Source organism: Gorilla gorilla, chromosome 1, assembly GCF_029281585.2.
Source record: "Gorilla gorilla gorilla isolate KB3781 chromosome 1, NHGRI_mGorGor1-v2.1_pri, whole genome shotgun sequence".
Taxonomy (NCBI): domain Eukaryota; kingdom Metazoa; phylum Chordata; class Mammalia; order Primates; family Hominidae; genus Gorilla; species Gorilla gorilla.
Genome location: NC_073224.2, coordinates 126,161,019 through 126,182,972, shown reverse-complemented (window position 1 = coordinate 126,182,972; position 21,954 = coordinate 126,161,019). Strand labels below are relative to the sequence as shown.

General features: G+C 52.4%; 2 protein-coding genes across 5 annotated transcripts; one reads left to right on the top strand and one right to left on the bottom strand.

Moving 5' to 3' along the window:
• Positions 1-1,208: 1,208 nt before the first annotated feature.
• PPM1J (protein phosphatase, Mg2+/Mn2+ dependent 1J) lies at positions 1,209-6,573 on the bottom strand. Of its 3 annotated transcripts, none has more exons than XM_004026359.5 (10): positions 6,210-6,573; positions 4,734-4,848; positions 3,961-4,248; positions 3,554-3,666; positions 3,182-3,266; positions 2,477-2,595; positions 2,219-2,282; positions 1,955-2,062; positions 1,671-1,822; positions 1,209-1,521 (listed from the first exon to the last, which is right to left on the bottom strand). In XM_004026359.5, exons 1-10 carry the CDS (start codon positions 6,533-6,535, stop codon positions 1,374-1,376), a joined length of 1,518 nt encoding a protein of 505 aa, XP_004026408.3. In that variant the 5' UTR covers positions 6,536-6,573; the 3' UTR covers positions 1,209-1,373. The 3 variants fall into 3 exon arrangements, with proteins under 3 accessions (XP_004026408.3, XP_063555380.1, XP_018875992.2); XM_063699310.1 differs by lacking the exon at positions 6,210-6,573 and adding an exon at positions 5,401-5,867; XM_019020447.3 differs by lacking the exon at positions 6,210-6,573 and adding an exon at positions 5,425-5,867.
• Positions 6,574-10,133: 3,560 nt separating this feature from the next.
• On the top strand, positions 10,134-20,807 carry TAFA3 (TAFA chemokine like family member 3). 2 transcript variants are annotated; one of them, XM_055355180.2, is made up of 6 exons: positions 10,134-10,532; positions 11,813-11,870; positions 13,448-13,563; positions 14,231-14,380; positions 15,227-15,351; positions 16,854-20,807. In XM_055355180.2, exons 3-6 carry the CDS (start codon positions 13,449-13,451, stop codon positions 16,863-16,865), a joined length of 402 nt encoding a protein of 133 aa, XP_055211155.1. In that variant the 5' UTR covers positions 10,134-10,532; positions 11,813-11,870; position 13,448; the 3' UTR covers positions 16,866-20,807. The 2 variants fall into 2 exon arrangements, with proteins under 2 accessions (XP_055211155.1, XP_055211144.1); XM_055355169.2 differs by having other exon boundaries at positions 15,159-15,351.
• Positions 20,808-21,954: the final 1,147 nt, after the last annotated feature.

Below are 21,954 nucleotides of genomic sequence, written 5' to 3'. Positions count from 1 at the left end.
TGCAGTGGCAAGATCTCAGCTCACTGCAGCCTCAACTTTCCCGGCTCCAATGATTTTCCCACTTCAGCTTCCCCAGCAGCTGAGACTACAGGCGTGTACCATCACACCTAATTTTTGTATTTTTTGTACAGATGAGGTCTTGCTATATTGCCCAGGCTGGTGAGGGGCCTTTTCTAATTATTTTGCTCATCTTTATTTTTGCTTCCCTTAACTTACTTTGGGTTTAATTTGCTGTTCTTTTTCTAGCCTCTTAAGGTGGAAACAGATCACTGATTTGAGATCTTTATTCTTTTCTACTATAAGCAATACTCTTAATTTCCTTGGATGCTTAACTGCTTCCCGCAGGCACTCACCACTACATTCAGCTAATTTTTTATTTTTTTGTAGAGATGGGGTCTCACTATTGCCCAGGGTGGTCTTAAACTCCTGGGCTTAGCAGTCCTCTCACCTCTGCCTCCCAAAGTGTTGGGATTACAGGCGTGAACCACCGTGTCCAGCAGTAGATTTTGAATAAGTTGGAGCTACTAAAAGCCCACAGTTGTGCAAACCCCAGGAAGTTGGTGGTGGTGGTAAAAAATGAGGCTGGAGAAGGAAGCAGTGGCCAGATCATGAAGGTCCTTATATGCCATGCACAGGAGTTGAGTGTTGATTTTGTTCTAGGCGCAATAAGGAGCCACTAAATTTAGGAGGCCAATATAGTAAAAGGTGGTGGTGACTGAAGGCGGGGAGAGATGGAGATAAGTAGAGAAATATTTTTAAAGGTCTATAGTCAACAATACTTAGTGATCAATTACCTTGATGAGAAAGAAATGAAAGCCAAGGGTGACCAACTCCAAGATTTCTAACTGGAGCAGCAGAGCTGGTGCCCACTGAGGGGATATACCAGGAGAAGGAACATGCTATGGAGGGCAGTCATGAATTTAGTTTGAGGTATTTGAATTGAAGTGCCAGCAGGCTATCCAGGAGACATTCAGGAGATGACTGATATGTGTGGGTCTAAAGCTCAGGAAGGGTCTGGGCAGATGGGTGAAGCCACAGAAGTGGACGATGACACTCACAGCAAATGCGTGGAGTGGAAAGAGTGGGGGTGGAATAAAGAACCTGGGGGACACCACATTTCTAGAACTGTTCTGGTGCTCTTTCCACCACCCCACAGAGCTTTCTTCTTATCTTTCAGTTTCTAGTCAAAGCAAATAAAGACACACACCTTTATCCATCTCGTTTATTTGCCAATAGCTGTAATTTTGGATATAGCGGACATCCCTTCTTCAGTTAAGTTGCCACTAAAGAAGGGTCAGGGAGACAACTTCAGAATTTGGGCTGTGAGAGGAGTAAGTATGGAGAGGCTGGTGGGAGGGATGGTGTTCAACCCCTCAGGAGTAACTGCCTGGCCCTCCCAGGGGGATGACGAAGACAGAGATGTCATCCCCGGAACCCAGCTTGTTGTTGGGGAGACGCCAGCCACGGTCTCGGGGGGTACCCCGGGCCCCCAGGACCAGAGCTTGGGCCAGAGCTGTATACCTGCCAGGAGCACACATGCACATTCATGTACCAACATGTATGTGGGAAGACAGATACACAGGCCCACATGTGGGGTCCCAAGCATTGCTTCCCTTTGACCCTTCTTTCACCAATGCCATCCCCTTACCACCATGCCATGCAGCCCCTACCTGCTGTGGTCATTAGGCTCATAGGCCGACAGCACCCTGTCCACAGTGGCAGCTACCTCACAGTCAGTAGTGACATCCCACAGGCCATCTGTTCCCAGGACTAGCACATCATCTGGGCAGTGCTCATATTGTGTCAGGTCATACACTCGTACCTGGTGGGAGAAAAGGGCAGAGAGGATTGAGGTGTGGGGTTTGCTGGACAGGGAGCTTGGAGATAAAGGGACTGCAGATGAAAGCTGGCCTGAGACTCCCAGAGAAGGCAAGGTGTGGTTTAAGGGGCTCACCTCAGGGAAGCAGGAGAGAAAGGGCTTGATGGGCAGGGTGGAACTGCAGACCTTAAGGTTGTGGTCTCCCAAGCCTCGGGTCACCCCAATGGTGGCCATCACCCGAGCCTGAAAGAAATGAGGAGGGAGTGCCACTATAGTCCTCTGCTAGATTGTCTGAAACCAAGGATCCCTTCCACCCCTACCCTCAGGTAGAACCTCCACCTCCCTAGACAAGTTGTGATAGGTCCTCCTGCCCTCTCCCACCTCTACCATGGAGTTTACCTTTTTGCCCTCCCCACAGACCAGAGGAAACCTGAGATCCTCCAGCTCGATCTTTTTGTAGGCCCTGGGGAGGGGGGAGTAGAGGAGGCATCACCCAGGCATCAAAGCCCCTCTCCCCTAGGAGCTGCATACCCTCACACAAACCCCTTAGAAGGGCCATATCCTCCCAACTCCCAGCCTCCAGCTTCCACCTTGCTGCGGGCGAGGGACTGGTTGTGTTGCCATGGGAACGGGCCCCAGCTCTGAGGGAAGTGTTACCAGCCGGTCATGTTCTGGTCCCGGTACAACATCCTCTGCCCCAGCTCCTTGGGCAGAACTCTGCGGGGGAACTCAAGGTGGGTGAATTCACTGCCTAGCAGCTCTGGTTTCAGGAAGCCCTGGAGTTGGGGATGATCAGAACAGAGAGCCAGGGGGCATTATGCTCACAGCACACGGTGGTACACAGATGACGTTAACTACAGCAGACCCTTAAATAGAGTTTACCATGTGCCACACGTTATTCTAATATTAGCAAATATTAACTCATTTACTCCTCACAACAGCCCTTAAGGCAGGAACTATTGATGCACAGAGAGGTTAAGGGAGGGAACTGCTCAGGTCACACAATTAGCAAAGCACTCAGACCAGGATGCATGCCGGGCTTCCAGCTCCACAGCCACATGCGTTTAGGCACTAAGCCGGACTGCCTTTCAGGGGCCTTTGCTGTTCCCTTCCCCCACCTCAGTCTCTACTTCCTGCCTCAGCTGGGGCCACAGTGGGAGCACTGGACCAGCCCAGTGCTGCAGCCTCCCTGCTGCAACCTCCCACCGGCTCAGCCCCGCACTCCATAGTCCACAAAGCGGCCTTCCCAGTAAGGTGCTTTCTGTGCCTGTGGTGGGGGTGTGAGAGTTCTCAGGGCCATGGGGTGCAGGGAGGCACAAGACCTGACAAAGAATGGGGGTAGGGAATTTGGTTCCTACTTACAAGCAGCTGAAGACGCTGGCGCTCAGTCTCCGGGGTAAACTCCTGGGACATTGGAATGATTTCACCATTCCGGACAATGATGGCCCTGCCCAAAGAAAGAAAAGGAATTGGGACCTGGTTCTCTTCAGACCCACTCATGAAAAATTCCAGAAAGACCAGGCCCTCTCCATAATGACCTTTCAGATCTCTTACCCAGACCCCCATATCTGCCCCTGACCCCACCCAATGGATATTTCAGGCCACTCCTTATGTCTGTCACCCCCTTGACTCCCTCAATCTTGATTTTTAACCCCTGCCACCTTACTCTCCTGTATTCCCCCAACTCAGAGAGTGTGGCCCTCTGTCGCCCCCTCGGAGCCCCCTCCCCCATACCTGCTATCGCCTGCATTGGCCACGTACACCTTGCCTAGCAGGTAGATCACAACCAGTGCACAGCAGCCCCCCTCCACTTGGTGGCCACACCGCTCCTGGGCCATCTGCTCATCCTGCCACATAAGGAAGGGTCAGAGGTGGGTAGAAGGAGAGGTTCCAGCACACAGTCACCCTCCCCCTACCCCCTCCACCTGTAGAAATCAACTGGCCCAGCCAGGCTACACTGGAAGACAGGAGGGAAGACTGGGGTGTAACTGCCCCTTCTCCCTCCCCTCTGAACCAAGCTCTGCTCAGGCTCTCAAAGGTGTTGTGGGTTCTCAGGGTAACCCCCTTAGGCCACCTGGCTTCCACACAGAGTTGGCCAGAGTGGTTGCCTAGCAGGCCCTTGGCCCAGGTCACCCACTCACCATGAGCTGGAAGGCATTCTCAATGGCCCCCACTACCAGGCTCTCGTGGGTCACTTCCTTCTGTGAAGACCAGCAGGACTGAGGGCCAAGCAAGTGAGAGGGATCGGAGGAATCTGGGGTCCCCGGAGTGGTCGGGAGGCAGAGGGGTGGTGGCGAAGGGTCCTGAAGTATCTCTACCAGGTCCTTCAGCTGCTCTCGGATATGGCGATGCAGGAGCCGTGAGGCCATTTCAGCAGCTCCACCTCCTGCATGCCCATCAAATAGGCCCCAGTAGTAGAAGCAGAGTCCCTGGTGGAGGAAAAGTTGGAGGTGAGTTTTGTTTGTGTGTGTGTGTGTGTGTGTGTGTGTGTGTGTGTGTGTGTGTGTGTGTGTGTTATGCAAGGTCAATAACAAGACTCTGGGCATCCATACAAACATCTGAGAGGTCAGTGTTTGCTACTGAAGGCAAATTAGGTTTATTCACATAAGGCTTCGTATGTGTCAAGAGAAAGGAAAGGCTCAAAAAGCCAAACTCAGAGGATAACAGATCCAAAACTCAGCACTGGCAATTAAATCATCCATAAATATGTCAGCCTCTACATTTTAGGTGGGAAAGTAACATTGATGCTTACATGGTAGAATCTAACTGATGAATACCAGGTAAAGGTTCTGTGCCAGAAGGTAGATAGCCAGTGAGTTCATCAGGTCTTCCGCATGGCTCAGATTTAAAACCAGAGGCCTGAGTCCCTGGGGAGAGGTGTCACTGTGTCTCTGGGAAAGGGGATGGGTCTTACCTGGCCTCGGCTAGGCTCCCTAGGTACTCCTGTAACACTCCTCCGACCTTCCACATACACCACTTCACAGCAAGCCTGGTCCTCATTGTGCCGACTCTTGCCAGCATTGATGACCCTGCCAGGCCAGAATGACCACATCAGGTTGGACACCAGACCAGGTCCTGGAATAACCCCCACCTTAGACACACCGTCTCCTGCGCCCGCTGGCCAAGCTGAGAAAGGTCACAGCCACCTGGGATCCAGGCCAGAGGGAGGAGGAGAAGGGAGGGCTGGCAAGGTGTAAGGAGTACTGTTTGGGTGGCCAGCCCTACCACTTCACAGAAAGGCCAGCAGGAGCTTCTGGCCAACTGCTATGTCCCCTGCCTGCCTCACTTCCCCCATCCCTGGCAAAAAAAAAGAAAAAAGAAAAAGGCATTCATAGTGGTGCTTCTGGGGGAGGGGCTAGATGGTAGCAGAAATTTTACTTCCCTGCTAGCTAGACCTTACATCCCACCCTCAACCACTATCAACTCTCCCAGTGCCTTGTCCCCAGCACCTCATCCTCATGGGCACACCCACCCTTATCCTAAAACCATCCAGCGAAAGTTTCTGCTGCCTTAACAATGAGGAAGTTCTCCAGCCCAGATCGGGAAAGAGGAATTGAAATAGAGTAGAAGTGAAAGCCCACCTGGACTGGGCAGGAGCCACATACCCATAAACTCCTCCCACACAGGAGGCTAAGAGAGGTGGTGGTGGGTCCATGGGCCACCAGCCACCTTCCTCAGCGAACTGAGCGCCCCCATCTCCCTCAGTGCTCTGCGTTCCCGGCAGATGTATTAAAAATACACACAGCCCAGGGGCCAGCCGGCCGCTCCGGCCAGGGGGTCCGCTTCTTTGCCAGGCCAGCACGAGTTGGCAGGCTGAAGGGCATCTAAATGGGACCCTCCTCTACCCCGGGCGTCCCCCTCCCCGCTCCTGGGGAAGCTGGCGGCCTCCTGGTGTCGCGGGCTATTTCTGGGTGTGGAGGGGGAGGGGAACTACGGTAAGAGGGACAGGGAACTGGGGCGCTGGAGCCGGGAAGCGGGTGAGCGAGTCTTCCCAACCGCTCTGTCCCCTATTAAAAAGAACCCCGCTCCTTCGTGAAACCCCTTTTCCCTTAGCCTTTAAGCTGCCGGGCCGCGACTGGGAACTGGCCAACTCATCCTTCGCGGGGCTCTCCGCCCTCCGGGCTCTGGGGCAGAACAGGGTCCTGAGGCGGCGTGGGCGAGGGCAGTCAATGAGCGGGAAGGACCTGAAGAAGGTGACACAGGCTGCGCCCCACTGGAAAGTGGGTTGGGAGGGGGTGCGGCCCGAAGACCAGAGGATAGCAAAGGTCCGCGGAAAAGGGAGCTCCTGGCCCGGACGCGGCGCGGGGAACGCGTCCTAGCGCCGGGGATGCGGAGCTGGGGAGAGGGGTGGGAGCCGCATCCTGGTTTGGGTGCCCCAGGGGGCGCTCACTCGGCGTAGCCTGTGCTCCAGGGCAGGCGGCGGCCCGTGTCCGGGGGGCTTTGCACAGCCCGGCCCGCGTGGTCATCGGCGCGTCGCAGCCCCCCGGGGCTCAGCTGCAGAAAGGTCGGTCTGGAGAAGCTCGCTCGAGCCTCAACAGCCTTCGCGGGCGTCGCGCTCCCGCTCCCAGCCTTCGCGGGAGGGCTCCTGGGCGCTTCTGGAGCGGCGGCGGGCGGCGCCGAGGCGGCGTTGGGCAGGTCCGGGGATTTGGGGCGCGGAGGCGGAGCGCCCCCGGAGCTCACCAGGTGCGCCACGGCCGAGCGCACCCGGTTTAGCATGCTGCCTCCCTGCCCCGCCCTCTGCCGCGGCCCCGCCCCCGCCCAGGCCCCGCCCCCAGGGCTACGGGTGGGCGGTGCTCGCGCCAGCCGGCCCTTCCTTGCTACTGGCTCCCGGCCAGCTGGGCGGGTCCCGGGCGAAACTTGCCCTTGCTCTGGGCCACCCCAGGAACCGGCCCACGGGCCCCCGGCCTCTGCCCCGCCCCATTCCGGCTTGGCCTCGCCTCCGTTTCTTAGGGGTAGGTTCTGTTGCTGTGGGAAGGGGGCGGAGAGAAGGAAACCTTATTTCAGCCGTGCGCTAGATTAGACACAGCTAGAATGTCTCCATTGTGACGGGGGCTGAGGGAGAAGGGGGTGCGGTCTCCTCGCTCTCGGTTCGGTGTGGCCAGCCAGCCCAGAAAGCCATGGAGCTAATGACCTCAGAGCAAAACAGGCGCTTGGGAGCCGCTGGGTATGAGGCGCCAGGTGTGACACCACCTCTGGATGGGGCTGCTGGAGCAAGAGCGGGCAAGCTGGTACCGGGTGGGGTTGCGGGATTAATGACGCAGGCTGCAGCCGACCACCCCGGAATCAGGAGCCGGGGTAGATTCCTGGGCTCCTGATGCGCTGTTCCCCATGAAGACCACCTCTAGATCTGGGAGAGTGGTTGCTACTCCCACCCTCCTTTCTCTCTCAGAACCCAGGTCTTTCCCACAATGTAGACCCTCCCTGACCACAGCAGGACAAGCTATTAATAGGATAATAACAACATAACAAATACTATTTATTGAAGACGTACTGCATACTAGACCCTTTACAAAGCACGTTCCATACAGTATTAGGTTATTTATACTGCACACCAATCCTTCAAGGTGGGTTTTTTTCTATCAGTTTCACGGATGAGGCAGGACGGGACGCTTCCTGTCATCTTACCGTGACTTGCCCCAAGAGGTCACACGGTCAAGTGAAAGATTCACACCTATGTCGGCCTCCTGACATTCAAACCTGCTCTGTCTTAAGAACCAAGCTTACTTCTCCGGATCAGGGAGGAAGGGCTAGAAAGGAGATCAATGGCAGAGAGAGGAGTGGAGGTTCCTCCCCTCCCATCCTTCTCTTAGGGCCAGGGCTGAGAGCAGTCCGGGAATGCTGAGCAAGTTCTGTGTCTACCGCCAGGGGGAGACAGAGGCCAGGCTAAGCCCTTGCCTAAGAAGAGTAAAAGCTCACTCACTGGAAGACCAGGACAGAGCCCAATGCCTGGTTGGCTGCCCGTTCTTCCTAACTTCTCCCCTCTGGGAGAGGGTGGTACTGACCTGATGCCACAAGAGCTCTGTCTCTAAAGCTCCTATCAGAAAGTTGATCGCTAGGTATCCACAGACACCACCCATCCACACATCTCAAATGGGGACAAGGCCGTTGTGGCCCTCATGCGAGTTGGAGGTAGACATCAGGGACTACGGCACCCAGTTCACGGCTGGAACTTTTCTGGGCTCTGTCGGCCAGGTGCTTCCTGACCACATCCCACTTTGTTCCCCAGGCTAAACTGTGTCCCCAGAAGGGATGACTTTCTTGGCAGCTTCCAAATAAAGATCCCACAGTGGTCATTCAGGTTGGTAGACTTACTATGCCTGCTTTGTTACGCCTGAGCTTTAGGCAGAGAGAGCCAGAGGAAAAGAAGTCACAGGAGAGAAAAAAAACAGACCCCAAGGCAAATAGAGCAGCAAAAGCAGACGGGGACAAAGAACAGGCTGCTTCTATAGGTTTTCCCCTGCTATTTGAGAAAAACTGGAACCAACTCTCAGATAAATAACAGCAGCAGCAAGCCAGCAACTGAAGGAACAAATATAACTCCTGGTTGTTTTTATTATTCAGTGTTTCTGGGACAGTTTACTTACCACTTCTTCATGTCACCCAGCTCCCTATTCCCTGCCCTTTCTAGCACCCACCATGGTGTGGCTGCAAGCTGTCTGCAAAGCTAAGCCAAGAGACCCCCCAGCCCCAGCACCAGATGATCAGCAGGGAGGATAACAGCTCCCTGGGGCTCCAGAACAGCCCCCAGCCATGGCCTAATCCTAAGGCTCCTCCTGCCTGAACCTCTCACCTCCTATTCCTGGCACCATTATGCCTCCTCCATCCTCAGACTGCCCCAGAACCTGGTGAGGTCATCACCTCTACTCATCCCTGAGGCAGCAGAAAGTGAGAGGGAAAAAGGGGTGGGGTAGGAAGAAGCAGACTTGTGGGATGTTTTTCTCTGTGAAGAGTGAGACTCTGCTCAGTGGCTGGCCCTGCTGGGGGAGTGTGAAGCTTGAGCCAAGGAGGGGGACTGGACAGCCTCAAGACAGGCCCCTTTATCTCAGGCCATAGTGGTGGCTCAGGGCCCAGAACTGGTCATCTTCTGCCTTGTCTCTCCCCTTCACATCACCCCAAACCCAAAGGCCTCTTAAACTAAGAGGAAAGTCCCTTCAAATTCACAGAACACCACTTCGTCTCATTTGTCTAATACATTCGCATCCAAAATAGATCTCTGTAAAGAATTATCCAGTTGCAATTAATTACCTTACAATTTTTCTGATAAAGAAACTGGGTCTCAGGCCAGGAGTGGTGGCTCACACCTGTAATCCCAGCACTTTGAGACGCCATGGTGGATGGATCAGTTGAGTCCAGGAGTTCAAGACCAGCCTGGGCAACATAGCAAAACCCTGTCTCTACAAAAAATACAGAAAATTAACCCTGGCTTGGTAGTGCACTACAGACTACCCCTATAGTCCCAGCTACTCAGGAGGCTGACATGGGAGGATCATTTGATCCCAGGAGGTGGAGATTACAATGAACCAAGATCTGGGTGACAGAGTGATGAGATCCTGTCCCCAAAAAATACATAAATAAAAAAGAAAGGAAAAAGAATGAAAGAAAGAGAAGGAAGGAAGGAAGAAAGAAAGAGAAACAAGAAACTAGGTCTCAGAATTTTGTTCCCATGTTGGTATTCACACTTAACATCCATAGGGACCATTCATAGCCTACTACTGTCCTCCTGCCTAATGCCCACACCCTCATACTTCCTCTAGCCCTCCCAGCCCCTGAGAGCACCACTCCTGGGAGAGGAAGATATATTTACTATTCCCTCCTAAATATCATTCTAGAAGAGTGCTGCTGAACAGAACTTTGTGCACTGACGGGAATGTTCTACATCTGCTCTGTCCAATACAGCAGTCCCTATCTTCGTGTGGCTATTGAGCATTTGAAACATGGTGCCTACTAATGAGGAACTGAATTTTAAGTTTTATTTAATTAATTTAGATTTAAATTTAAATATCAACATGCCACTAGTGGCTACCGTATTGGGCAATGCAGTTCTGCAATCTTCAAAGCTCAAAAACCCCGAGGGTCTAGTCAATCACTCGTCACTCCCAGCTCCTTTCCCCCCAGCACCTCCACCTCCCCTGAGCCAGGGCACTGGGGGCCACAAGACCTTGAGGGTTTTGAGGGACCTCCTCTGAGTTGCCACCACGGAGGTGTCCATCCTCACTGAACCTGCAGGGGCCGGATGTCCTCTCTCCCTTCCTCTTGCCCTCGGCCGCCAGGGGCCGCTGCGTCTCGGCTGTGCCTATCCGTTCAGCCGAGCGCCTGGCACTGTCCCGAAGGAGGCGGCGGCGCCCACGCGGGGCTGGAGGAGCGGGGGTAGCCCGGGGCGAGGCGGCGGTTGCGGCGGCGGCTGCGCGCTCCCCGGCCTGCCGGCAGGAACCTTGGAAAAAACCCGGCTGAGTTCTGCAGAGCTGGCGGGGCCGGGCCCAGAGCTCCCCTGTGCCCAAAGCCGGGCCCGCCCTGCGGATGATGCCAACCTGACCAGAACCCCGCTGTCCCGGGGGCGCAGCAACTTGGTGAAGGGGACAGGGCTCCGGACTAGACAGCACCCAAGCTGGCCGCTCCCTCCCAAAGTCTGTCTTTCGGAGTGCTGGTCCCTGGCTCAGTGGCAAGGAAGACTTCAGGCCAGCAGATCGAACCAGTGGGCACCACCGTGGACCAGGTAGGTCCCAGGTGTGGGGGCTCAGAATGTGGAGGAATGAGTAGGCGTTAGGGGGGTTTGTGGGGAGAGAAGGTGAAGAAAGGTTGAAGACTCTTGTGGTTCACATCCTCAAACCCTTGTAATGCAGGTTGCTAACTCAGCCTCACTAAACCCCTGGATTGGGATTTAGGAAAAATAGGCTAGGAAATTGAGGCAGGAGCATGGAAGTCGAAAAACACATCCCAGAAGCTTCTATGTCCAGCTGTTTCAGGGAGGGAGGGAATAGAATGCCACGGATGAGAGCCCAAATGAACACCCCCACCGCTCTGCTCCCCACCCCACCGAGGTCTTTTGGGCCTTGGGGTTCCTAGGAGAGATGCCTGAGTTGGATTGGAGGATGTTGCAGCTCAGAGGGAAATAGGATCGCCTGAGAGAAGACAAAGCTGCATTTGTGATGGTCAAAAGGAGGGTTCCTGGAGGGCAGGGAGAAGAGATCCCTACTCAGAAAAGAGGCACATCTAGAAGAGTGGGAAGCTCAGCCCAGGGAGCACACCCATCCCCTGGGAACTGGCACCTCTTCCTCTGTGTTCCTCCAGATTCCCCTTATGCTCTCGCCCCTAGGAGCTAGGACTCAGGGGTCTCTGTCCTTCCAGGGCCCCACCATCCTATATGTTTCAGTTCTACCTCCCTTTAGAGAGGTGAGGGAAGAGGGGTTCTTAGGGAGAAATGGAAAGCTATTGGAGGCTGTGGCCTTCAAAGGCTCAGGGACCTGGAGTGTCCCCATTCTAGCCCTCTAGTGTGGGAATGGGGGCGAGGGCGGCTAAGCCAAGCCAGCTCCATGTGAGTCCAGGAAGCAGGTGCCATAGTGGGTAGGAGGTAGAAGCAAAGAGGATCAGGGCCTCAGGTATCTTTCCCACGTGCCTCTTCCAGCAGGAATCTGTCAGGTTCTGCTCCTTCCTTGACCCTCAGCTCCCTCCCAAGGCCAGAGAGATGACAGCTGTGATTCTTAGACCCCTCCCTACCATCACCCTGCTTCACTCTTGGGATACAGAAACTCCCTCAGGCCACCCTTCTCAGGCTCACCACCCTGTGTGATCCCAGAGTCTGCAAGGGCCCCTCCAGATTCCCAGGTCAGAAGAGACTGTCCCTATCCTGGCACCTGAGAACAGCTTCAGAATTGGGCTGAACTTCAGTGCCCAGCCCACCCCCTTGCCCTCTCCCAGGTTCACCTTCACCCCCTGCAGAGCCATGGGCTCCCTCTATCCTTTGCAACCCCCTGTGAATCTTTCCTACTTGTCTAGGTGGAGTGAGTCTGAGGACAGCAGATGAACAGACAGAAACTGAAAGATCCCCAAAAAGGTAAGTGAGGAGACATTGAAGATGGGGAGTAGCGGGGGTGGACAGAGATCAAGTACCCTATCTGAGGAGCAACTGGGTCCTAGCAGTTGGTTTGGCCTCTGGTATTCCCAAAGCTGCACTGGCACTTGTGGGGGCCCAGCAGTGGTCCAGGCCCACCCCTGAGCTTTTGGCCTTGCTGCCTCCTGGGACTTCTCCTGCCCCCTTCTATGGCTGGGCAACTCCTAGCTACTCTGTGCCTCTTGCTTCCTTAGGATTCCCTCCATTTCCAGCCTACCCTTCAGGGTAGCTTTGGGAGGCCCAAACCATTAACGATGAAAGAGGAAAAGGAAAGGGGAAGAGAACAGAGGCAAGGTGGTGCAGTGGGCAGAGGGCAGGCTTCTAGGCTCTGAACTCTTCCACCCACATGCTGCCTGGCCTTGGGCAAGTCATTTGACTTCTGTTAGCCTCGGTTTCATCTCTTCCTTTTTAAATTTAAATTCTGTTTAAATTGAAGTGCTACTGCATTCCCGTGGTTGGAAGCTCAAAAAGCAAGAAATAAATCAGGAGAAAAATGTCTCTCTTCTACCTCCATCTCCCAACCAACCAGTTTCCCTTTTGGATGGCAAACAATATTACTAGTTTTAAAATATATTTTTCAAAGCTAATTTATGCATATCTGAGCAACATAGATAATCCTTCCTTTATACACATTTTATTTTATTTATTTTTGAGCTAGGGTCTCACTCTGTTGCTCAGGCTGGAGTGCAGTAGCACAGTCATAGATCACTGCAGCCTCAAACTCCTGATCCTCTCACCTCAGCCTCTGGAGTAGCTGGGACTATAGGTGTGCACCACCATGCCTGACTAATTTTTTCATTTTTTGTAGAGATGGGTCTTGCTATGTTGCCTAGGCTGGTCTCGAACTTCTGGCCTCAAGTGATCCTCCTGCCTTGGCCTCCCAAAGTGCTGGAATTAGAGGCATGAACCACCACTCCTGGCCTGGCCTGTCTACACTTTGCTTTTTTTCCCCCTTAACAGTGGATTATCACTGGAGATCGTTGCATGTGTCAGGACATAAAGCAATTCCCCATTGGTTTTTTTACAGCTATCTGGATGGGACTGCATTTGTACAGACTCTTTACGATGTATTCAGCCAGTCTTTTACTGATGGTTGTTTAGGTTATGTCCTAGCTTTTTGAGCTTTGGTTTTCTCATCTGTAAAACAGGTAATAATAATGTTGCTTTGTAGGACAGTTGTGAAGAATTCAAGAGTGTGCATGTGAAGTGCTGGAACCAAGCACTCAAAGAGTAGGAGTCAGTATTATTGTCCCTCCCATGTCACGACCCTCCATGGGCCCATAGCTAGTTCATCCTCCAAGATGCCTCTTAAATGTTGTCTCCTCCAAAGGCTTTCCTTTTCTTCCTGCAGCACTCATTACTGCCTGCATGACTCTGTGCCAGGTCGAAAGATGCCTGGGGACAAGGTGTGCCTCCTCCCCATCTTTGTGCCTCCCAGAGTGTGTGGCACAGAGAAGGTGCCCAGGTGCACATGGCAGCTTCTGCCTGGAGCTGAGCAGAATGTGTGCTTCTCTCCGCAGGATGAGTGAGAGGGTCGTGCGGAACTGGAGCACGGGCGGCTGGCTGCTGGCACTGTGCCTGGCCTGGCTGTGGACCCACCTGACCTTGGCTGCCTTGCAGCCTCCCACTGCCACAGGTTTGGAGGAGGTGGCAGGGCCCTGGGAGGGAGTTTCCCAGGACACCTGGGGAGCTGGACACCACTCCACCGTGTTCCATAGCAGGCAGGTCTCCCAGGCAGAGTAAAATCCAGAGATTCTAGGGGTTCCGGCTCCTCCTCTGCTCTTTACCCAGGAATCTCTGCCCACCCCAGCTGTCCCGCCCCAGAGAAGGTCTGGGCAGACCCTTTGCTCACCTCTCCTTCCAGGCTGGAAGGTGTTCTTTAGTGAGAGAGGCCCTCGGGTGAGGGCTTATCTCTAGCCTCCTGGCCTAATTCTGTGGTTTTCCTTCTGGGATGGCTAAAGCCTGTGTAAGCGGATGATCCTCCCCACGCATTGTAAGCCCTGGGGCCCTTGCCCTCACCCTGAGGAAGCTGGGGAGGCGGGGCTGGTGCGGGACTCTGTCTTCTGCCCAGGGGCCGTGCTCTGCCAAAGGGTGAAGAGCACAGGCCTCACAGGGGAGGGAGGAAGAATAGGAGCTCTGTGAAGCGGCGGGAAGATTTCATCCACTTCCTCCTCCCCTGCCACTGGCAGTCTCTTCCATAGCCCTCTCTGCAGCAGGGAGGAGGGGCTGGAGGCCAGCCCGGGTGGGCGGGAGGGAGCGGGGTCGGGCGTGTTGGGCGTCTGATCCTGGGCGGCTCCTCTCAGTGCTTGTGCAGCAGGGCACCTGCGAGGTGATTGCGGCTCACCGCTGCTGCAACCGGAACCGCATCGAGGAACGCTCCCAGACGGTGAAATGCTCCTGTTTTTCTGGCCAGGTGGCCGGCACCACGCGGGCAAAGCCCTCCTGCGTGGACGGTGAGTGAGAGGCCAGGACCCGGGCAGGGCCCTGAGCAGAGCCATAAGGAGGCCTGTTCAGGCCTCGCCATCTGCTGGGGATACAATTTTATACCCGTCTCAGGGCTTTCATGAACAGTCTCAAATGGTGGGGCCCCCTCTGGGAGAAGAGGGCAGACGTGGCCATCCCTGTGTCATAGATGAGAAAAGCTCTTGTGATGCGCACAGCCTCCCACACTCACGTGCCCTCTGCCTGTTGCACACACAGGAGCGTTCCCTCACACAGCCCCACTCCTCTCCCCACACACTTCCTCCAGCTCCTTCCCCTGCTGCTCCTTCCCCTGGCTGTCTCCGCGTACTCTCCTGTCCTTCTCAGCCCTTCTCTCACACTTTCCTATGTGGACACGTGTGATCCTTCACACCCACACTCATTACCCTAACACTCATTTGGCACCCCATATACATGCCCACTGTGTCATGCGCATACCAGCTATGCCAGCTATGCACTCCTGGTCTGTAGACCCCTCCAGACAACTCACACCCTTGCTCACACACCACAGAGGGAGTATACTGGTTGTGCATCGATGCTAGTGACATGGTCCCCTTAGAGACATTTTTGCCTGCCTTCACCCGTCACTGTCTGGGGAGATGCAGGGATCGCTGGGATTAAAGTTAGAGGGTTACGTCCCCAGGCCTCAGTCTGAGTACTGCCTCTCTGGGCAGCCTGGAGTAGGGGAAAGACAAGGGAAATGCATGGCTCAAGGCCAGGGGTGTGTGGAAACGTGCACCTCATTCGCAGACCTGCTCTTGGCTGCCCACTGTGCTCGTAGAGACCCTAGAGCTGCACTCCGCCTCCTGCTCCCACAGCCTCCATCGTCCTGCAGAGATGGTGGTGTCAGATGGAGCCCTGCCTGCTGGGGGAGGAGTGTAAGGTGCTCCCGGACCTGTCGGGATGGAGCTGCAGCAGTGGACACAAAGTCAAAACCACCAAGGTACCCTGGGTGGGCACCTCATCCCACCCTCCCCTTCCCTCTCTACCAAGGGCAGAAAAGGGGGCACAGGAGCCTTGGAGGTCTAGGATGTCAGTGTCCCAAGGTGAGATCGTGAACCATGAAATTCACAGACAGTCCTCTCAGGTCTGTTCTCACTGGGGACTGGAGTTAGCGGGGTCAGGACTTGAAAGCCAGTGTGTCCTGGGAAGATTCTTGATGTCCATATACCCTGGTTTCCTCCTGTCTGCCTGGAATTAGTTTGCCTCCAGAAAATATCAGGCCTATAAAAACATAGTCGAGAATGGGAAAAATTATCAGCTAATTGAGGGAGAAATTGCTACTTCCACCTGAGCTCCAGGTACAGTAGTCACTCTCCCACTCACCTCTGCCGTGACCATGCCCCACCCCCACCCCATTCCCACAGTTGTTGACTCCCTACAGTTCATACCTACCCTCCTCTAGTCAGATTTCTCTGTCTACTGTCACAGCACCCAAGAGGATTATTATTTTCATGGTTTGCTGCCTGCCCCACAGAACAAGGGGTAATTAAATTTTTATCAAACTCGTTAGCAGCTCCATGTGTGTCATGGCTAATCAGCTGCATTGCTCTGCCGTCACCATTGGTACAGAAGAGTGACACTGCGGGGCGAGCCAGGGTTCTGCCTTTGGCTTTCCTTCCCTCCCACCACACACAGCAAACAAGCAAACACATAAGAAAATAGAGAAGGAGGGCTGGGTGCGGTGGCTCACGCCTGTAATCCCAGCACTTTGGGAGGCAGAGGTGGGTGAATCAAGAGGTCAGGAGTTCAAGACCAACCTGGTCAACATGGTGAAAACCCGTCTCTACTAAAAATACAAAAATTAGCTGGGCATAATGGCACACGCCTGTAATCCCAGCTACTTGGGAGGCTGAGGCAGGAGACTTGCTTGAACCTAGGAGGCAGAAGTTGCAGTAAGCAGAGATCATGCCACTGCACTCCAGCCTGGGCGACAGAGTGAGACTCCGTCTCAAAAAAAGAAAAAAAGAAAAAAAAATAGAGAAGGAAAGGCAGCCTTTGGCTTCTGAAGAGAGCAACCATTTTCACAGAGCACACAACAAAAGGAGCTACAGCAAGAAAAAGTTTGGCTCTAAAGTAGAGCATCTTCTCTCTATCCGGAGGCAGGGATGAGGGACAGCCATTCTGAGTATATTTAAGATCAGAAGAGAATGAGACCCACTACAGAGCTTGTGACATTTGTCACCATGTTATAGGTTTGGGTTTGTAGCCTGTAAGGAAGTGCTTGCAATTTGGGTAGCTACTCTGAAGCAAACAGTGGGGAGGCTTGTCTGACGTATGTTTGCATGGGTCACCAGGCCATGCTTTCCCATTCCGGCCTGCTTTAGGGTGAGAGGATTGGCAGCAATGTCCTCTAAGTGACCTGCATATTCTGGGTAGTCTCTGGCATGCTGGAATGGAATAGGCATTCCCTTCTCTAACCTTACCCTATCGCTTCTTCACCAGGTCACACGATAGCTCTTGGGGGTCACGGCCTGGACAAGAAAGGCTTGACTGAGCCATGAACTGAAGAATGGTATCCAGTCATCAGCCAGGAAAGATGGGGATTCACTTACATGCCTCATGTCAAATGCAGCATCAGTCTTTCCAGGGCATTTCAGTTAAGCTGCTCAGCAGATATGGATGGATCTGCAATCACATACCTAGTGTGGAGCTGGGCTTTTCTGGAGACACGAAGGTCAACACACAATTCCTGCCCTTAAGGAATGTCCAGTTGAATTGGAGAGTTGATGACAAACAATTTAGATAATTTAGGTTAAAGTACTTGATACCAGACTGTGGCTTCTGGGCCACATGCTATGGCATGATGGGGGTTTGGGAATGAGATTCCCACAGTTCTTCAGATACCCTGTGGCCACAGGGCATAGAAACAAGAGGTCACATTCAGCACCCACCACTTCCCTCTTTCGCATCAGTTCTGAATCCCCAGCAAGCTGTTAACATGTTGCAGGAAAACACTCTCCCCTTATGCCAGACCAGCAGTATCTCATTTGGATGGGATTGGATTGACTTGCAGAAGGAAAGTAAAAATAAAGCCAAATAACTTCCCAGCAAATCTTCGGCACAGGTATGGGCCATTCATTGGGTATGGGATGGACGGGACTTTAAAATCATCTCCATCCAAGCACCTCAGATTTTTGTTTGTTTGCTTATTTTAACAGATGAGGAAGCAGCCCCAGAGAGGTGAGGCAATTTGCCCAAGATCTCATAGCCTGGGCTTTCAGACCTCTAAGACTGATGACTTTCCACTAGCCTGAATAATAGGATTCCAACGTAGGCCTCCCATGTTAATTTTATGTCAAGTTACTGGAACCAGCAAAGTACAGGCTGGACAGCAGCAACATTTTTCTTGGGAGATGCTAGAGCAGGGACTTTTACTAAGGTCACTGTTCTGTCTGAAATAATCCAGAATATCCACACACCGGGATGTGGGACCATTTGGTCTCCACTCTACTGTCATCCTCCAAATTTGAAGCAGGTCTTATGACACCCAGAGGTCACTCAACCTAGTTATAGCTGGGGCTCAGCTGGCATCTCCATTGCCCACTCTGACCCATCTCTTCTGCGGTCTTTGGGCTATGATTCTCAGAAGGTCTGGCTCCAGGAGAAATTCTGGGTGGGATGTAGAACTGGTTAGAGTCTTCTCTTTTCAAAGGCCCCTGCTGGGCAGCAGGGGTGGAAGGCTAGAGCCTCCATTTAGAATTAAAGGTCAGTGCAGTCAGGCTGACACTAGATGGCTCAGGGATGACACATAGGCTTCAGGGACTCAGAGGCATGGGCTACTTAGATATCTCATCAGTAAGAGAATTGCAGCCTCTGAGACTGTGGGCGTTGAGATCACCAAGGCCTTAGGGAGGGGGGTGTCAGTAGAGACCCACCTGGACGATGCTGAATTCTGACCCTCAGAGAGACAAATCAGATGATAGTTTGTGGCTGAGTCTCAGCTTCTCCCTCCCTCCCTGTGCAGTAGAACCAAGACTGATATTCCCCTTTTCTTGCCCTACTCCAGTTTATTTTCTTGTTTTTGACAATGGGGTGAACAATGGTGCCAGCTTCTTACTAGACTGTAAATATCAGAACTCACAACTCAGAATCTCTGCAGATGGTGGGCTCATGGGGTGGGGTAGTCAGGGAGTTGGTCAAAGATCGTCCCCTCTCCCCTCTCCCCTCTCCCCTCTTTCCTCTCCTGCCATGATCTCAGCTCGCTGCAACCTCCCTGCCTCGGACTCCCGTGATTGGCCTGCCGAGTGCCTGGGATTGCAGGCACACGCCGCCACACCTGACTGGTTTTTGTATTTTTGGTGGAGACAGGGTTTCACCGTGTTGACCGGGCTAGTTTCCAGCTCCTGACCTTGAGTGATCTGCCCGCCTCGGCCTCCCGAGGTGCTGGGATTGCAGACGGAGTCTCGCTCACTCAATGCTCAATGTTGCCCAGGCTGGAGTGCAGTGGCGTGATCTCGGCTCGCTACAACCTCCACCTCCCAGCCGCCTGCCTTGGCCTCCCAAAGTGCTAAGATTACAGCCTCTGCCTGGCCGCCACCCCGTCTAGGAAGTGAGGAGCGTCTCTGCCTGGCTGCCCATCTTCTGGGAAGTGAGGAGCGCCTCTGCCTGGCCGCTGTGCAATCTTCCAAGTGTGAAGTGACAGCCTTTCTGCAGGTGTACCCAACAGCTCCGAAGAGACAGCGACCATCGAGAATGGGCCATGATGACGATGGCGGTTTTGTCGAAAAGAAAAGGGGGAAATGTGGGGAAAAGAAAGAGAGGTCAGATTGTTACTGTGTCTGTGTAGAAAGAAGTAGACATGGGAGACTCCATTTTGTTCTGTACTAAGGAAAATTCTTCTGCCTTGGGATGCTGTTAATCTATAACCTTACCCCTAACCCCGAGCTCTCTGAAACATGTGCTGTGTCAACTCAGGGTTAAATGGATTAAGGGCGGTGCAAGATGTGCTTTGTTAAACAGATGCTTGAAGGCAGCATGCTCTTTTAAGAGTCATCACAACTCCTTAATCTTAAGTACCCAGGGACACCAACACTGCAGAAGGAAGGCCGCAGGGTCCTCTGCCTAGGAAAACCAGAGACCTTTGTTCACATGTTTATCTGCTGACCTTCTCTCCACTATTATCCTATGACCCTGCCACATCCCCCTCTCCGAGAAACACCCAAGAATGATCAATAAATACTAAAATAAATAAATTAAATAAATAAATAAATAAATAAAATAAAATAGTGGCTAGACAGGAAAAAAAAAGAAGATGGTTATTGCCTCCTTTAAGGTTGGAGGATGGAGGGTGGGGATGGATTAAGGGATTGGCAAACTTTTTCTGGAAAAGGCCAGATAGTAAATATTTCAAGCTTGGCGGCTCACATACAGTCTCTGTTGCATACCCTTTGTTTTTATTGTTGATTTTTTGTTTGTTTGTTTGTTTCATTTTGTTTTAAAATATCTTTAATATACGAAAGCTAGTCTTATTAATAGCTCAAGTCCTAGCTGTATAGAAACAGAATCTGGGTCTTTTTCAGAAGGATGACAATCTGATGAACCTTTGAAGGCAGGCCATCTCTGCAGTGTGGGACTACCTCCCAGCCTCCTTGCCTGACTTCTGTGCAATGGGAACCTGAGCATGAGGGCTGGGTCAGGTTTTGTTTTTCTCCTAATGCTTCTTGAGAGATTGGTGAGTGAATTATTTAGGCTACAAATGAGACAGCTTTAGCAGAGTCAGACAATAACAGCCTGTTCTCCTGGAGGCCAGAATAGGGGCTTTTCTCCAGTCATTCTGCACCCTCAAGACTGTGTCCAGGAAGGAGGGAGAGGGCTCGAGCCCCCTGCCCATCTGCTGCATCCACAAGCTGGTGGGCTCTGAGCTGGGGATTGAGCCTGAGAGCAGGGATCATGCTATACAAACTCTCTCCTGAGTTGCCAACCACTGCCAGCCTCTGCCTCAGCCAAAGTCTGGGTTCTGCAACCTTCCCTGACCTCCCTCATCCCTGCTACAGAGAAGACCTCTTTCCTTTGACACATTCTGGAATTAGCTAACTCCTAATTCATTTTTTTTAACTCCTCAAGCCTTCATTTCCTCCTTACCTTTTCATATATTTTTTTGGTGGGCCTTGAGGAGTATCTTTTATATAGCCAGAAGACCCCTACATAGGAGGGTCTGATGGAGAAGGGAAGGTGTCCCACCTCCCCCACAATAGCATCCTAGGGTCCTGTTTCCAACTGAATCAATATTTATGTGCATTTTTTAGCTACAGTTTAAAAATGCAAATTAATTTTCCTGGAACATAGGGTTCCTGTAGTCATTTATCTTCCTCTTCTCCCCTTACTGGATTGGAATCTCAGTCCCTGAAGTTAGCTGGTACCCACACTGTCCTCAGCTGTGAAGGCCTTAGGAAGGTTACCAACCACAGGAGATCATGTGGCTAATTTCTGTTGGCATCCTAGCAGTTTCATTAAGGTCTATGAGTGACATCCTAATTAATGGCCCCAGACAGTTGCCTGGATTGAGGCTGCAACTTCCTAAAATCACAAGCTTACAGCTAGAAGCGATTTTTAATGTTTTCTTTCTTTCTTTTTTTTTTTTTTTTTTTGAGACAGTGTCTCCCTCTGTTGCCCAGGCTGGAGTACAGTGGCATAATCATGGCTTACTGCAGCCTTGGCCTCTTGGGCTCAAGCAATCCTCTCACCTCAGCTTCCTGAGTAGCTGGCACTAATGGCATGTGCTGCCACACCCTTTTTTTTTTTTTGTAGAATAGAGACAGGGTCTTCCTATGTTGCCCAGACTGGTCTTGCCTTGAACGTCCAGCCTCGAGCAATCCTCCTGCCTCAGCCTCCCAAAGTGCTGCGATTACAGGTGTGAGGCACCACACCCAGCTTGCAAGGGATTTTAGAGACCAGTTAGCCAACTCCCTCATTTGACAGAAAAGGGAGGCTCAGAGAGGCTAGGTGATTTGTCACATAGCAAGCTGTTGATGTGTCCTGTCCAGTGATCCAGACGGTGTTCTTTCTACTACTACACATCAAGTTTAGATGAGGAACCTGAAAAGAAGCTGGGATTTTAACAAGGATGAATGTGAAAGTGTCCCATTATAAAAATCAACCTTGCGAGTGCAAGGGAACAGAATGAAGAATGGGAAACATGGAGAGATATATACACAGAAGGAGGGCAGGAGGAACCAAAAAGAGGGATTGAGATCACTCATTCAGAAGAACACAATGCACAGCACAAAATAATAAGAACAGAACTGATGCCACATCCAAAATAATTGATTTTTATCCTTTCTCAAGGAGACAGAATGGAGCCCCTGTTAACCTTAGAGAGATCAGCAAAGCCACTTGGATGGCTTCTGGGTTCTTCAGGCTGCATACTAAAGCCCATGGGCTAAATCTGGCCTGCTGCCTTTTTTGTAAATAAAGTTTTATTGGAACTTAACTATGCTTATTTGTGTCTTCCTGTCTATGACTATTTTTATACTAAACAGCAGAGTTGAGTCATTTTGAAGAGCCCATATGGATCACAAAGTCTAAAATATTCATCTAATCCTTT